The 16,274-nt window shown below is 68.8% G+C and overlaps 3 protein-coding genes and 1 long non-coding RNA gene across 4 annotated transcripts; all 4 read left to right on the top strand.

The window, feature by feature from the left end:
- The first annotated feature begins 114 nt into the window (after positions 1 to 114).
- On the top strand, positions 115 to 2,702 carry LOC118612025. The gene is made up of 3 exons (XR_004954686.1): positions 115 to 220; positions 466 to 1,167; positions 1,735 to 2,702. It is a non-coding gene; the product is annotated as an uncharacterized LOC118612025 (long non-coding RNA).
- A 3,068-nt stretch (positions 2,703 to 5,770) lies between these two features.
- LOC107507848 (translation initiation factor IF-2-like) lies at positions 5,771 to 7,950 on the top strand. The gene is made up of 3 exons (XM_036232737.1): positions 5,771 to 5,898; positions 6,003 to 6,562; positions 7,550 to 7,950. The coding sequence occupies exons 1-3, from the start codon at positions 5,771 to 5,773 to the stop codon at positions 7,816 to 7,818; spliced, it is 957 nt and encodes a 318-aa protein (XP_036088630.1). The 3' UTR covers positions 7,819 to 7,950.
- Positions 7,951 to 10,559: 2,609 nt separating this feature from the next.
- On the top strand, positions 10,560 to 11,447 carry LOC118611960 (vegetative cell wall protein gp1-like; the record flags this gene model as incomplete). Its single annotated transcript, XM_036232736.1, has 1 exon — positions 10,560 to 11,447. A coding segment is annotated over one exon (888 nt), but the record flags the coding sequence as incomplete, so codon positions are not given.
- Positions 11,448 to 14,277: 2,830 nt separating this feature from the next.
- LOC118611959 (proline-rich protein HaeIII subfamily 1-like) lies at positions 14,278 to 15,150 on the top strand. The gene has a single exon (XM_036232735.1). It carries the CDS (start codon positions 14,278 to 14,280, stop codon positions 15,148 to 15,150), a length of 873 nt encoding a protein of 290 aa, XP_036088628.1.
- The last annotated feature ends 1,124 nt before the right edge of the window (positions 15,151 to 16,274 follow it).

The following is a 16,274-nucleotide window of genomic DNA, read 5'->3' as shown; positions in this document are numbered from 1 at the left end:
CCTAGCAGTGCCTCTCACTGCCTCGTGCCCGCCAAGTCCTCCCCACCAGGGTCAGCCGGAGGCCCTGCGGGGGTCCTCAGCTCCAAAGGGGACAAGGCCCACCCCAAGCGCCCATGGGGACACCCACAGCGACCGAGACGGCCTCCCCGTGGGCCGTTTCCTCTGCTCTCCGGGCTGCCTGAGTCGCCAGCACAAAGTGGGAATAACAGTCCCGGCACAGGTGAGAACACAGGAATCGCCCCAGCAGGCGCCCAGCCCGCGGGTGCCCAGGGAGGTGTCACATGGCCCGGGGGGAAGGGGCTGGGGTGCACACGCAGCGGGTGGTCTCCAGTGACGCCCACACTGCGGCAAGTGCCCAGAGTCGCCTGGATTCGACGCGTCCCCCTGGGCAGAGCCATGCTGTGGCCCCGGCCCCCCTCCATGGGGGAGCAGCGATGGGCCTCCTCAGGCCCCTGGATGCTGCAGGGACAGGGCCCGAGGACGGAGAGAGGAGGTCCCTGAGTCCTGGGAAGGGCCACCAGATCGCAGCCAGCACGGGTGAGATCGCGGAGGTAGCCAGGGCCACCGGCCAAGGTCCTGGTGGACGCACGTCAGAGGAGCCTACAGGAGCCGCGGGAAAGAGCCGTGACCCGGCCTCGGGAGGCCACGTCCAAAATAACTGGCCCACCGCCCTGTGAGGACGCGGCGGGGCGCACGTAGGGCTCGCAGCCCTGGGCGCCGCCGAGCTGGGCGCAGAAGGGTGCGGCTATTTCTGGGTCGGCCTGGCAGCCGGTCGCAGCCCCTCAGCACCCCGAGGAGCCAGGGTAAGAGGGCTGGCTGAGGCCCAGCGGGCGGGCGCTGTCCCCAGGACGCACGGCAGAGCGGCTCGCAGGCACCCCAAGGTGCGGTACCCGCTGGGGGCCCCTGCGCTGCTGGCCTTTCCTCTCTGAGCCATGGCCCGGGAAGAAGGGTGTGTGGGGGCGGAACGCGGGAGGGACACACGTTAGCGGTGGCCAAGCACGTGCTCACACTACCCTCCCCGACCCCTCGACGACTCTGGGAGCCCCTCGCAGGCAAGGACTCGAGGTGCAGAGCACGGCGGGGCTGGCGGCCCGAGGCCCAGCCCCTCACCGGCGCGGCTCCTGTGCCCACACACCCCACCGCCCAGGCTGCACGGACTCGCAGGAGGTAAACCCCCAGTGGGAAGGGACAGACGACAGGTCCCCCACAAACAGTAAAACAGGCCACGCACATCAGGATGATATGGGTCACGGCGCAGAGGAGGTCAGGCACTTTGCACACAAACATCGGCCTGTCCCCAAGCCTCGCTGCCCCGGCCACTCAGTAGGACTCACCAACGGCCCTCTGCTCAGCCGCCACATCCCGGCACCCCGAGTGCTGGCTTCCCCGCGGAGCTAATGAGGTCCCTGCGCGCTGGAAGCTGGGGCGCAGCGGGTAATCCTATTTTGCAGACTTTGCCTGAGCCTGCTCAGGCCAGACCGTGCGGGCAGGGGAGCTGTTTCAAACTTTTTTTCGTGGTCGAGTTAAAATTCGCGTACCATGACGTTTGCCATCTTACCATTTTAAAGTGAACCCTTCGGCGTTTTTTAATATGTTCGCAATCGTCAGCCCGATCTAACCCCAGAATATTCTCATCGCCCCCAAAAAGAGAGCAGTTACTCCCGCCCTTCCCCCCCCCGCCCCCGCCCCGGCTCCCCAGCCCCTGACACCCCTGAGCCGCCTTTTGTCTGACAGATTTTCCTGCCCTGGACGCGTTACAGAAACGGGGCGACCGCGACCAGACGTTCTGTGGCCGGTCCCTCCCCTCGGCGTGGTGCCTTCGGGGCGGTCCCCGCTGCAGCCCCCGTCAGCGCTGCAGGCCTCTCCGCGGCTGAGTGACGTTCCGTGGCGTGGAGAGACCGCGTTCTCGGGCGATGGCCGCGTGGGTGGGTCGTTCCAGGTCTGTCCACGGGCCAGAGCGGCGCTGGCCACGCCCACTGCCAGCCGCTGAGGGCTGCGTCCTCTGCTCGGCTTCACCTCTAACCCGCCTAGCACCCCCTTATCAGGCAGGAGGCGAGGCTGACGCCGCCCGGACCGGGGGTCAGCCCGGCTCTGCCTCGGGGAGGTAGCTGACCCTCTGCAGACAGGGTCCGCACACCCCAAGGGCGCCTGTGAAACTGGGCCGTAGACCAGCAGGCCCGGCCCGGCCAGCACTTGGGAGCAGCCGGCGCACCTCCTGGGACATGTCTGTGGCCGCCCGTCGTGAACTCGCCGATGTCCCCGGCCACTGACTCTCGCCCCGAACTGGCCGTGGACAGCCCTGCCCCGAGCCCAGTTCTCACGCTCATTTCCTCCTGGGGGTGGAGGGACTCCCCGGACCCGAAACCCCAGTGAGCGCTCAGAGAGGGCTTTGCCATAAGGACCCTAGCCCGAGGCTTACGGAGGGTGGGGGACGGGGCGGGAAAGAAGGGACCAGCTGGGGGTGCTCCTTGGCCTCCCATGGCTGGCGGGCAGATGTCTGACCCCCCAGACCACCAGTTTCGTCTGAAGGACAGAGGCCCGGGAAGGCACGAGGCGGCCAGGACCCCAGGATGCCAGGCCCCACTGGGGTCAGCATCCCCCCTTGGGCCGGGAGGCCCAGCTGGCAGAGTCCGTGGGAACGGTCCCCAGGCCCCGCCGGCCACACTCAGGCGGGTGAGTGGGCGTCAGGGCAGCGGGGCACGTGCCGGGGGTGGGAGCCCAGGCCGGAGGCAGCTCCAGGCACGGCCAGGCCTGCAGGCTGCCGGGGGCTGGGGACGAGCTGGGTGGCAAAGGGAGGGGCTGGGGGTGAGGGGGGCGGGGGCAAGGGGGGGCTGAGGTAAGGGGGATGGGGGTGGGGGGAGCTGGGAGCGGGGTGGCTGAGGTGGACAGAAAGGGGTCGGCAGGGCCGCGGCCACCCCCACTGCCAGCACTCCGCCCCCAGACCTCGCCTCCCGGCACCTGCCCTCACACGGCATAGACCACCCCGGGCTGGGGCTGCAGTGGCCTCTTCCATGTCCAAGGGCGTCACCTGGGGCCCGTGTGCTGGGGGGCGGCTGACGGGCGCACAGACGACCCCATGGCTCAATGTGCAGTCCAGCCACGCGGGCCCCAGAGCGCCCAGCTCCACCCACTCTGTCCTCCGGCTCCCCGCCCTGCCCCCAACGCTCTGCCCTACCCGGGGACCCCCAGCTGCTGGCTGTCTTTGCAGGCCTGAAAGCCTCTGGGGACAGCCCTTCCAGTGACTTCCTGCCAGGGAGGCCAAGGGAGGGGTAAACAAGGCCTCCAGATGCCCTGCGGTCGGCCGTGGGAACAGCCCTGCGGCCCGGGCCGGGGCGGGGAGGTGGGGGCAGGAGGGCTGTGTCGCCGGTCTGCGGAGCCCCCACTGCGGGTCCCGGGACACCTGGACCTGCCGCCCCCTCCCGTGCCTCCCAACGTCCCCAGAACAGGGCCTCCCGCCCCCCCTTGCAGGGGGGGACCCGAGGCACAGGCGGGTGACCCCGCCAGACGCCCGTTCCCTGACCGGCCTCTGGACACGCCGCCCGCTCGGCCCACGTCACTGGTGGGGAAACCGAGGCCGGGAGCAGAGGGTGTCCCGGGCGGGGCGGGCGGTGGCCGTGCTGAGTCAGGCTCGCTCCCCGCCGCCCCGCACGCACAGCTGGAGGCGCCCTCCACTAACGTGAACGGGGGTGTGGCGAGGGCCGCGCGGCCTGGACCTCCGACCCAGCCCCCCGCCCGGGGCGCAGGGGCAGCGACGGCCGCGGCCACTCGGCTGCCGTGAGGCTGGATAGAGGCCGGATCGGGCTCCGGGGTGGACTCCTCGGCCCCCCGGGGTGGGCTCACGACAGCGCCGCCTCGGCAGCACCGTCAGCTCAGACCCGAGCCCTGGGGCGCCCGTCTGCACCCAGCTCCCCCTTCCTGGGGACTGTCCCTCCAGCTACCGTGATGCCCGCATCCCTCAAGCCCAGGCCGGCGTCTGCCTCTTCCCAGAAGCCCACCCTGACTCCCTGCCGCACCACCAACCCGGCCTTGGGGAGGCACACGCCAGGAAGGCAACACAAGTCCTCTTCACCCATGGGTCCCTCTCGCGGCAAGGACCTCACTTCTCTGCCTCCTCCCACCCCCCTCAGAGGCCAGTACAGGTCTGGGCGGCTCCTCAAGGGGCACGGGACGCAGAAGTGAGACCGAGCGCTAGCTGCAGCCCCACCCCGGTCCACAGGAGCCAAGACGGAGGCGCCGGGGGACCCGGGACTGCTGGGGTCAGCCCTCGCACCGCAGCCCGAGGGTCCACCCGCAGGACCGGTAAAGCTCACACGGGCACCGAGACGCCCATCCCCGACGGTCCACGGCTCTGTTCGTGAGAGTCCGCCACCCAGGCACTGACAGGTGAACCAAGGTCCCTCCAGATCCCCTGGCCCTCGGGTGGGGTCAGGAGGAGGGCCACGGAGGGTGTTGGGGAGACTTCACGTGAGACGCAGAGCGGAGCGTGGGCGCTGCCTGCCCCCTGAGACCAAGGACGCGTCCGGGGCCCGGGGCCCCCCGCGGCCGCGCATTTCCCGGGCCTGTCACCCATAGGCAGCGCTCCCCGAGGGTGCAGGCCTCCAACGGCAAAAACGGCAACGCTGCCGTGACCAGCTCGTGCGGCAGAGGCAGGGCCGGGGCGGGCGTCTGGGTCCAGCGGCTGGCTGCGTCCTGCCCCGACCACCTGCGGTGGGGTTCACCACCTGCTGTGGGGGTCGCGGTCTGTCCGAGGTCCCCGTTCCCCAGACAGCAGAGCTGAGGCCCAGGAAAGACAGGCCCGGGGTCACTCGGAGAGGCTCAGCAGAGCTGGGGCACTGCCTCTGGGCTCCCTCGGGACATGTGGAGGGGAGAGAGAGGTCACTGTGGGGAGCCCCGGGCACCCACTGAGTTCCGCTCGGCGATTCCCAGCAGATCGGCCCCCAGGCAGCTGGCCAGGGAGCGATGAAGCCCAGAGGATGCTCGGCAGCTGACCCGACCAGGGGATGAAGGGACCATGTTTGCTTTGGCCGGGCCTGGCCGGAGGGGGGAGGGAGGGGCAGCTGTCCCGGCACAAGCAGATGATGGGGAGGGGGCTTCCGGCGGGAGGGGGCCCTCCGGGGGGCTGGGGCTGTGTGGACAAGGGGTCGAAGCCCACCGCGTGTAGCTGACGGGAGGCGGGGGGGCAGGGAGGCGGGGGGCGGAGGCGCCCTGAGTGGGGTGGCAGCGAGGCCTCTGCACCCTCCGTGGCTCTTCCAGGAAGCCTGAGTCACAGAAGGGGCCGCGGGGCCAGGAGAGTGGCCGGGAGCACCGGTCCCACGGGAAGGGGACGGGGCAGGGCCGCCTCCCCGCCAGCCCGCCTCCTCCAGCTGGGCCAGCCTGGCTTCGGGGTCTCTGGCAGGCGAGGGCGTGGGAACAGTCTCCTTCAGCTCCCGGGAGGGGCTGGGGGATGGAGGAGCTCGAGACAGCAGGTCTAAGGTCCCGTCTGCGGAAGGGGAAACTGAGACCCTGAGCAGAGAGCTTGCCGGAAGCCGATCTGCGGTCCGCTCAGCGTGCCCTGGGCAGCCCGGGCGCCAGCCCGAGGTGGCGCACAGCGGCGCCCAGCCCGGCCCTGGGCTTGGGGGCCCACACCAGCACGTGGGCCGCGCAGTGGGGCCCTTCCTCCCGATGCCCTGGCTTCCAGGCCCACGCCCCAGGTGCTGCTCCCCCTCACTGCCCCGCTCCGGAACGTTCCATGGGTCACTGCATGAGGACGCCAGAACCTCCTGGGGGATGCATGCGTGCGTACCTCAGAGAGCTCCAAGCCCCTGGAGCGCTGTCCTGGCGGACGGCCGCGGACCTGACCCGGCCCCTCGCCCGCTGGCCGCAGCCCCTCCGCCCCGGCCACGGCGCTGGCCCCACCCAGTGCGCACTGACCTTCCAGGGTCCTGTGTCCCCACGTCCCTGAGCTCATCCCACCCCGGGCTCGGCTGAGCTGGTGCTGGGCACGCAGCAGGTGTGTAATGGAGGTGGCGGCCCAGGAGGTCCAAGACGGAGGATGGGTTCGCGGCACAGGAGCAGGGCGGGGCTCAAGTCTGCTGGGGACACGTCTCCCCTAAACTCCCTTCAGCCGCCCGGCCCACGTCCACGGAGGGAGGCCCCGCAGCCACCTCGTGTCCAGGCGTGCGCACCACGGAGGCCTCGCGAGGCCCCTCAGGGGATGTGCGTCCCAGCTGCACCCTCCTGCTCCCTGGGCCCCCAGCAGAGGCCTGGGCAGGGGAGGACACAGGCCCCAGGCCAGGCGGGGGGTCCGGCAGCAGAGCGGTCAGTGTGCAGGAAGTGGGCCCTTCCCCTCAGCCCGGCTGGGCCCGCCTGCCGTTCACCAGCAGGAACGCTGCCCGGCCGCCCGGCTCCCGGCTGGGGTCCCTCTCGTCCTCCTGTCCCTGGCATCTGTGGAAGGCGCGAAGGGGCACAGTCCAGCAACTCAGCCCAGACACCGCCGGACCCCGGCCACCTGCTGCCAAGTCCACGCCAAGCCCAGCCGAGGAGCAGCAGCCCCCCCGCCCTGCAGCTTTGGAAACAAGCTGGGGTAAGGCAGAGGTGGGATTCGAACCCGGGTCTAGGGAGACCACGGCTGGAACCACTGACCACCGCGGGAGTGGAATGGGCCGGACCGCTGACCACTGCGTCAGGTGGGTGGCGGGGGAGGAGGGGCCTGGAGGGATCTGATTTCACAGCAGGAGCAGTCGGCTCAGAAGGCGGCCACGGAGGTGACGGCGAGTTCCAGACACCCAAGTCCTCCCTGGGACCAGGGACAGTCCCCGCCCACCCCACCACTGGGCCTGGCCACCACCCCCAGACCCATGGCCAGTGGAGGGCCCCAGCTGGGGAGGGGGCGCTCGGGAGGAGGTGGGTTCGTGATCCAGACAGGCAGCGAGCACTGGGCCAGCGGGATTAGCCGATTAGCTCCATGGAGGACAAAGAGGACGTCGGTGCTAAGCAGATTTCCTAGCAGGCGGCCCCTGGCCCCGGGCCTGGCCTGGCGCAGGAGAGGGCCACCAAGGAGGCCCCCGCCAGGCCCAGAGCCAGCCCCGGGCAGTGGCCGGCCAGCAGCAGCTCTGAGCCCCGACATGGGGCTGCATGCTTTAACCTCGCCTCGCCTCAGTTTCCCCGTCTGTAAGTGGGCTCACAGCGACAGCTCCGCCTCGGAGGGCTGTGGAGAGGACCAGGGGTGACCGTGCCTGTCAGTGCCGGGCACGGGGAACATTCCGGAGTCGTCCAGGAGCCGGGGTGGGGGCGGGGCGGCAAACTCGAGCGAGGAAAGAGCAGCCGTTCAGAGAGAAGTCGGGTCCGCACGGGAGCCGGGTTCCGGGTCTACGTCAGGACCCAGGGTCGCTGCGAGGAGGGGTGCCCTGGGGGCCGCGTCACCCCCCTGCTCTCCCCATCCCAGCTGCAGCTCAGCGGCTTGTTCTGAGCGTGCCCGGACCCCCTTCACCCCAACAGCGTCCCTCCCTCCCCGCCGCCCAGCCCAGGACGGCCCCCGCCGGGGGGTTCACACCCAGCCCCCCGTCTGCAGACAGACCACCCCGGGAACACTGGCCGGAAATGGACACACGGAGAGACCCAGGATACTGCCGCGTGCTGGCCGTCTGGCCCGCCCGGTGCCCCGGACCGCCCCAACTAGGCCGCCCGTACCCAAGGCCCCGCCTCGGCCTCTGCCCTCGGGGAGCCGAACGGGCAGCCAGATGCCACAGAGAGAGAGGGAGCCGGACCCGGAGGCGCGGGACCTGGGGGCACGGGGGCTGGGAGGGTGAGCGCTCAGCCTCATCCCCAAATTCGCGGTAACGCAAGTGGGTCACTTCAGTGATGAAAAACCTTATCGTGCCTCAGCTGTGCGTTGGTTATTTATGCCGTGAAACAAGTCGCCTCAAACGTAGCAGCTGAGAACAGCGATGAGTATTCGTCCCGCCTCTCGGGGTCCAAGGGTCGGGGTTCTGCTGGCATTCCGCCTCCCGAATGCAGCCGTGGCCGGGGCGGGCCATCCAAAGGCCTCCTGGGCCGGGGGCACCTGCTTCCAAGCTGGCTCAGTGTCCCAGCCGGTCCCGTCCCGCCCCCTGAGCAGACCCCCACGGGGCTGCTTGGCTGACCTCGCAGCTCATAGCCTGACCTCCCCAGGTCAAGCGGACCAGAGGCCAAGGCGGGAGCGGGAACGCATTCGTGATCGAGCCTCAGGAGTCACGCACGGTCCTCTCAGCATTTCCACGGGTCCCACAGGCCAGCCCGAGCCAGCGTGGGGAGGGCGGGTGGCCGTCAGGGGCCAGCGACCGGTGCCCTCCGCCTGGGACGCTGCGGCAGAGTCAGAGGCCCACTGTGATGGCACCGGTGGGGCCAGAAGGCTTGGGGCGGCACCGCCGGGCGCTGGCCAGGGACCCGGTGTCGGCGTGCTGCGTGGGCGCCCCCGTGTGGTGCCCGTGGGCAGGGCCGGCTGCGGGTGGGAAGCAAGGGCCTTCTCAGGCCTCCTGACCGCCTCGTCTGTCCTCCCCACAGTCCCCTTCCCGCCTCTCTGCCCCCTCCCCGTCTCCCAATTCAGGGACCTGCCTGTGATCTGGGAGGACAGCACCGGGAACCCCAATGTCAGTACCGGGCGGTCCGGGTGTGGGGCCGTGCCCCGCCCTGCGGGTCTCCCGGGGACTAAGAGGGAGAGCGGAGGGGCAGGGATGGGACCTGCGGGGGCTCGGCGAGGGGCGGCGAGGCCAAGCAAGGTGCGTTCCCCGACCCGCGGGGCGGGAGGGCGGGGCGGCGGGAGGCAGACCCCCACCCTTCCCTTCCAAGCCTTGGGCGCGAGCTCGCTGAGACAGAGCTGGTGGTCTTCCTGCAGGACCGAACCTGTCACTCCCAGCTCCCTTCCCCCAGGCCCCTGGGCCCCTCGCCCCCGAACCCCGCCCACCTCCCCTCCTCCAGGAAGCCTCCGGGCCCTGCCCTCTGCCCTCCTCCTACGCATGCATGCGTGTCTGTGAGCGATGCAATGGCAGCTTCGTGGCCGCGGACTGTACCCAGGCGGCTCTCCATTTAGTCCACCCTGGGCCTTGGTTGCTGGGCAGACAGAATGGGCCGAGTGTAGAGACAGGCTCTCCTGCCGGTGTTGGGGGCCAAAGGTTGGACCCTCTTGGACTGACATCATGGGCTTTGTGCTGCAGGGTCCTGATGTTCAGAGACCTCCCTCAGGACCACAGTTTCCGTGGGCGTGGGGTCTCCTGCGTCCACAGCCTAGGCACTCAGGGAATTGAGCCGAGGTGTCCGTCCACCCAGGAGACTCAGAAACCAAAAGAACTTCGGCACCTGTGAGCAGTGGCCACCAGGGGGCAGCACGGCCCGCCAGAGCCCCGGCGCCTGGGCAGCTCCGACTGCCACTGCCCAGGCTGTTCTCCCTGCTGCTAACGCCCTTCACTGCCCATCAGTTTGCTTCTCCTCCGTCTTCACAGACAACCAATTCAGATGTCACCTACTCCAAGAAGGCTTCCAGGGTTCCTTCTTTGTGGGGGCAGAAACCTGGAAGTCTCTGGTCTGTCCCCGGCCTGCTAGGTGACTTCTGGGCCTCCGAGGACTCGCCTGAGAAACAGGGACAGGGACAGGGCTGCCCCAGACACCGCCTGCGGTCCCCACCCTCTCTCCAGCCAGCCGGAGCAAACCCAGGCCTGCCCCAGCACCTGGAGTTTCCACTGACGGCCCCAGTGTAAACAGCCGCGGCGGCAGGAGTGTCAGCCGCCCTAAACAAGTCTGCGTGCCGGAGACGAGGAGCAGGCCGGCCGGCGGCGGGGGCTCTGGCTGCCAGGATTAAGGTGGGATTTAAACAAGATTTGATTTATGGAGGGGAAAAAATAATTATCTACCTACGAGGCCTTGGACGAAGCCGAGTCCTTTCGTTCTTGGAAGGGTGGAGGGAAGAGTATGCTGGGCGCCTAAGACTGACCTCGGGCAGTGACTGAGCCTTTGCCGGGGTCTAGGCTGGGAACGGGGAGCTAAGCGGGCTGATAGCCCAGTGTCTGCTCCGACCCGCATCTCAGTGTGCTAACAGGACCCCAGGTCAGCCCCGCGACAGTCGCCCTGGCTGCATGTCGGCGTCGCCGGGAGCTTTGTCAAGTGCTGGCACCCAGGCTTCCGCCCCGACCACTTAGACTGGCCTCCCCAGGGCCTGGCCTGGGCATCTGCACTTCCAAAGCTCCCGGGTGACCCTTTGCACACCCACACGTTCAACCCCGCACGGCCACGCGTGGGCCCTGAAACACGTGTGTTGCCTCGTTTCCTCTCCGCTGCCGCGCCGAGCACGGCTCTCCTCATCGTGCAGATGCAGAAACCGAGGCGCGGGAGGCTAAGCGGCTGGCCTCGAGTAGGAGACCCAGTAGGGCCAGGGTTAGAATCCAAACCTGTCATCCCAAAAGGCCGCCATCACTTCATCTGAGGCCCAGCAAGAGCCAGCCACTGTTGCTACGATCACTGTTACTGATCACTTAACGCCATCATCATCATCGCCATCATCACCATCACCATCACCGTCATCATCATCACCATCATCACCATCATCACCATCACCACCATCACCATCATCATCATCACCATCATCACCATCATCACCATCCTCACCACCATCACCATCACCATCATCACCATCCTCACCACCATCACCATCACCATCATCACCATCATCATCACCACCATCATCACCACCATCACCATCACCACCACCATCATCATCACCACCATCACCATCATCATCATCACCACCATCATCATCACCATCATCACCATCATCACCGCCATCACCATCACCATCACCATCACCATCACCACCACCATCACCGCCATCACCATCACCATCACCATCACCACCACCATCACCGCCATCACCATCACCATCACCATCACCACCACCATCATCACCACCATCACCATCATCATCACCATCACCACCACCATCATCACCACCATCACCATCATCATCATCACCACCATCACCATCACCACCACCACCACCATCACCACCATCACCACCATCACCATCACCACCACCATCATCATCACCATCACCACCATCATCACCATCATCACCATCATGTCCATTTCCACCTGTGAATCTGTTGACCGATTCCCCTGCCAGACCGAGGACTCGCATCCCCCACGGCCTGAAGTGCAGAGTCCAGGACAGGCACCCGGTGTGGGCACACGGCTTATTTCCTGAGAGCAGGCAAGGGAGGGGCCAGAGCCCGGAGTCCGGCTCATTCGAGGGAGAGCAGGGCCCAGCGGACGTGCAGCCCGACCTCGCTCCCTCCACTGTCTTGCCCGAGGTCGCCCAGCAGGCCTGGGAAGCAGGTTGCTGGCCGTCCCTGACAGCCCGAAGACAGGCCTTGACCCCCTCTCTGGCTCTTTCCCTTCTCCCCCAAGCTTCCACCTGCTCCCAGCCCCTCCCGCCCATCTAAACACCTTCCAGGTCTGGCCTCTGTCCTGACACGTCTCGTAAGCAGGAAGCAGGCCCCCCACTAGCCAGGCGGCCGAGGTCCCTGCTCCCTCTGGGCCTGCGTTTCCTCGTCCTTAACAGGAAGGGTGACATCTACAGTGAGACCCACGCCGCCCACCCCTTCCCCCGCCAAGGGGTGCCACCCGGCCCCTCAGAGGAGAGGGTGGGGTGAGCGGCCAGGAATAAGTCAGAGCTACAGCCAGAAGGAAGGCGGGTGGACACTGGGAAGGATCGTAATTCGTTCGAGGGGCCTGCGCCCCCCGAAGGCTCCTGGGGCAGCCCGGAAGGCGGGAAGGCGTCCAGCTGCCTGCAGTGGGGCCCTGCCGGCCTGGAGCCCTGCACTGCCTGCCCGTTTTTGAAGCGAGTGGGCATTGCACGTACTGAGCTCCTACTGTATACCCTCGTGTATGCTAAGCATCAAAGAGGGAGAAACAAGCCAAGTTCTGACCCCCCCCACGACGAGCTGAACCTCCCATTAGAGACAAACCTGGCCCCAGGAAATCCAGACCCGGATCCAGGCCCGAACCACCTTCGGAACTCAGGGCCAAGAGAAGCCAGTCACGGCAGGCTTCATGGGAGAGGTGGCGTCAGGGCGGACTGGGACCTGGAAAGGAGTGGGAGGGCGTTGCAGGTGGAACGGACAGTTGGGGCGAAGGCGTGGAGGCGGGAAGGAGCGTGGCCTCCCCCGAGACAGAGGGCGAAGGCCTCGGACGCGTGTCTGCCTCGGGGCAGTGGCCGCGGCCCGGATGCCCAGGGCGGGTCCCTGCCGGAGCCTTGGAGCCCGGGCTCTTAGAAGGGACAGTATCGGAGAAGTTCGGACTCGGCATCTCAGACAGAGCCAGCAACGGTTGAAGCCTGGGGTCTCCGGGACCCCCCGCGGAGGTCGTCCGTCCTCCCTCCCCTCAGGGCTGACGTCCACACCGCAGCCCTCGGACATGCCCGCTGGGACTCGCTCAGGGACGGGGAGCTCGCTGCTTCCCGTGAGCGGAGGTGGACGGGGTCGTGCAGAGAACGCAGCTGCTGTGTGTCCCACGCGGACGCTGCCCCCGCCGTCCCCGCTCCCGCTCCGGGGCCGGCCAGGCGGCGAGGCCAGCAGGGCCGGGCATCCAGGGCCCGGGGAGGCCCGCCGCGCAGACAGACGGAGGCGGCCTTTCCGGTCCCACGGGGCGGTCTAAAATAGTAAGCGGGCCCCAGGGCCCTGCGGGGGACGTGGCCGGCTCTTGGCCTGGGTGGGCCGGTCTGGCTCTGCCAGGGCGCCACGGCCCAGCCTGGCCCCGGGCAGCTTTTGGTGGCTGGCCTTGGCCTCCCGGACTTGGGCCGTCAGCTGCCCCAAAACAGAGGCCTGGACCTAGGAGAGACCCAGCACTCTCCGCCCTGGGCATGGGGGTTCCCAGGGTGTGGGGTCCTGTCTACCGCGCCCGGGGGATGGGTCCCCGAAGCTTCCGGAGAGAAAGCAGGCTGGCCCAGCTGGCCAATTCCAGGGCTTTGCGGGCTGGGCCGGGCCGAGCAGCCGGGGCCCAAGCCCCAGTCCCGCCCCTTCCCGGCTGCGTGACCTCGTGACCTCGGGCAGGCAGCTTCGCCTCTCTGGGCTCCCATTCCTCTTCTGTCAGACAAAGATGGGAAGGAGGGTGCCCCCACCGAGAGTTGTTTGGGGACACCAGAAGTGCTCAGCGAATGGCAGCTGGGTGACTGACCCCTGTACCAGCGTTCTTGAAGCACAGGTCGTGACCAGGAGGCAGCTCCGCTGAGGGAGTCTGTTTTGTGTGATGGACTCGGGGGAGAAGCTGGGCCCGCACCGCACGCCGTCAGCCGACGCGCCTCGGGGCTCGCACGGCACCTGCTCTGGCCCTGCCAGAGCCCCCCTCGGCCTGGCCAGGTGACCCGGGGACACTGCGGGGGAGGGGAGGAAAAGGCCCACGCCTCCTTTCACCCCTCCCTGGTGGCCAAGGCGCCCCAGCAGGCCCTGCTCAGCCCTGGGTGTGGGGGGTGCCAAGGTGGTGGGGGCACCCACGGCCAGGCCGCAGAGCTCCCCGGTCCGCATCCTGACGCTCTGTGAGCCCAGGAGGAGACAGGGGAAACTCGCCGCTCACCCGGTGTCTCCCGGGCGAGCCCTGGGTGGGCTCGGGGACCCAGGGAGGATGTGCCTACCCAGTCACAGATGAGGGGCCGAGGGAGAGCCGAGCCTCGCTCCCGGCCTCGGTTTACTCGCCCCAAGTAGGGCCAACTTGTGGTGGGGGGGAGGGGAGGGGAGAAGGGGGCGGTCCGAAGTCAAGCCAGGCAGAACCAGGCACGAATCTGTGGGGCTGGCGGGGCCGGTGACAGAGAGGGCCGGGGTGCTTGGCACGGGAGAGTTAGCGCCGTAGCGTGAGCTCGTCCAGCGTGGGACTGCGCCTCCCCGCACTGTGGCCGAGCCGGGGGGCCGGCGAGGGGCGTGTGTGCACGCGTGTGTCCCACAGACACGAAGTGCTCGCACTTCCCGCAAGGAGAGGCCTGGCCTCCGTGCACGTGAGTCGGGGGGGGGGGGGGGCAGGGGGCCAGCATTCCCAGACACGGGGTCGCCTCTTCCCTGGGACAGAGAAAGGCCCCCCTGCCCAGCCCAGCCAGGCCCGCCCCCTCGTGAGCCGGGGCCCTGCCAGGGGGCTGGGAATGCAGAGGGGGCACGAGGCCATCGGCCCCTCAGAAGGGCCCCAAGGGGCCCCCTCACCACCCAGCCCCAGCTGCCACCTGTGTTCCCTGGATCACCCCGGGGCTGGGGGCTCCCCGTACCCCTCCCAGTGGGCTGCGCCCTCCCGATGACCCGGCCTGCACCCCGCGCCCCCTCAGCGGGCCGCACCCTGGGCCAGCAGCAGGGCACGTGGCCTGCGGCCCGGAGCCGCTTACGGCCCCCAGGGGCACCGAGACGCCGTCGGCTCGGGGCGGGCGGGGGCTGGAGCCGCAGGCACCGGGAGCGTGCAGGACCCGGCCAGCCCCACACGGCTGCTGTGCTGCCATTCGTGGCTCCATCCTCAGGATGGCCGCCTCCGTTCCCCCGCGAGTCCTGGCGAGAGGGCCGCAGTTCCCGCCATGCGGGCGGGGGCTTCTGTGGGCTCAGGGAGGGGTCTCCGCCAGGCTGGGCCCCTGACCCAGCCACCATCGGACCTCTGGCCCCACCCCAGGCGGCCTGGCCGGACCCAGGCTGCGGAGGGGATAAAGGTGACATTGTCCCCATGTCCTTGTCTTCAGCCTTCTGGGCTCCAGCACCTCCCCCACCCCCACCCCTGGGTCCTACGGAGGACTTCCCCAGGGGCGGGGGCCTGGAGCCCACCCAGGCTGCCACCCGGCTCCCCAGGCAGCGTGTGGCACTTGTTCCTCTGGAGAAGCCCCCCAAGATGCGTCGGGGAGCCAGCCTGCCTGGACCCCCACGGGGGCCCTCAGCGGGGGGCACGCGGCCTGGCCGGCCCTGCCTGTGTCTCAGCAGCTGTCTCCAGCTCATAAAATCTGAGCCTCCACTACTCGGCCCTCCCACCCCCGCCCACAACGCGGCCAACGCAGAAGCCACGCCCCCCACCCCAGCAAGACCCCGGGTGCCCCTTGCCAGCCGGGGGCCAGTGCCGGCCTGGGGCAGGGCCCACGTGGCCCAGAGGCTCCTGCGCCTCTCTGGGCCTCAGTCTCCCCTTCTGAGATAGACACGACAGTGGGCTAAGGAGAAAAGGGCAGGCTGTGGGCTCAGCCCCGTGTGAGCGGGCAGACTCGGGGGCAGGGGAGCCGCTCCAAGGACCAGCTCCTCGGCGCCCTTGAGGCCAAGTCCACCGTCCCGCTGCCCTCAGGGGCAACCGAGACCCGATGTGACGTCTCCTGCGCACTCCCAGCCTCACCGCTCACCCCTGCCCTCGACTCCTGGGGACCCCGGCGTGCGGTGGCCGGTGTCCGATGGCCTCTCTGCCCACCCAGGCTGCCCACCTCCCCTCACTCCTGCCTCTGCCCCACTCTGTGACGACACCCTTCCACACAGGCCTCCGCCTGCTGGTGGCCCTGCTACCGAGCCCCTCACCGGCCAGACTGCGACCTCGGAGGCCAGCTGTCCCCATGTCCCCAGTGCCCGGCACGGCCAGCTCCATAGGCGCTTAGTGGTCGGGGTGCTGGAGGGTTAAAGCGTGTGTGTGGGCAGGAGCCCAGGGACAGAACACTGGGGAGTCGCTCTGGCAGAGGGCCCAACCCTGAGCCCCCGAGCCCCAGCCCAGCCTCCCGCACTCAGACCCAAAACCCGGCCCACCGGGGCGGCCGACAGCCTGCACCCACCGCGGCCCACGCGCCCGTCCGGCCAGGCTGCCCCTCCCAGCGCCAGCCCGGACCAGGCCTGTCAAGGCCAGGTTTTCCCCAGGCACCTGACCCCATGTGTCCCCACGGAGATGCTGGCACTCACGGAGGTCACACCAGGTCATGCACGGTCCCCGGCTGGTGCCAGACCCACAGACGCACTCGGGCGTGCGTGGGCCCCTGCGACGCCACACCCATGCTAGGGACACACATGAGGGGGCGCAGACGGAGGCCCAGATCCTGCACGGGGCGCACACGGCATGTCCGTGCAGAGGCGGCCAGCGGCGTGGGAGCCGGGGGCAGCCGCCGAGCGCAGAGGCAGCCCAGACCGGAAGCGTCTGTCGCAGGCAGAAACCTGCGTCTGCGTGACCCCCACCTCCCTCAGCACACACGCGAGCACCGGCCACGCTCTCCCGGCACTGGGGGACAGAGAGCCAGGCCGGAGCCTCCCTTCCCTGCTCCTCCCTCCCCCTCGCCGCCCCCCCCCCCGTGA

Source organism: Rousettus aegyptiacus, unplaced genomic scaffold, assembly GCF_014176215.1.
Source record: "Rousettus aegyptiacus isolate mRouAeg1 unplaced genomic scaffold, mRouAeg1.p scaffold_m13_p_15, whole genome shotgun sequence".
Taxonomy (NCBI): Eukaryota; Metazoa; Chordata; class Mammalia; order Chiroptera; family Pteropodidae; genus Rousettus; species Rousettus aegyptiacus.
The sequence above is the reverse complement of the archived record's forward strand: the minus strand, read 5'-3'. Positions and strand labels throughout refer to the sequence as shown.

Coding starts and splice junctions, on each gene's coding strand:
- LOC107507848 (XM_036232737.1), top strand. CDS start 5,771: ATGCGTGCGTACCTCAGAGAGCTCCAAGCCCCTGGAGCGCTGTCCTGG. Junction 5,899..6,002: donor CACGGCGCTGGCCCCACCCA/GTGCGCACTGAC, acceptor TGTGTAATGGAG/GTGGCGGCCCAGGAGGTCCA. Junction 6,563..7,549: donor AGCTTTGGAAACAAGCTGGG/GTAAGGCAGAGG, acceptor CCCCGTCTGCAG/ACAGACCACCCCGGGAACAC.
- LOC118611959 (XM_036232735.1), top strand. CDS start 14,278: ATGACCCGGCCTGCACCCCGCGCCCCCTCAGCGGGCCGCACCCTGGGC.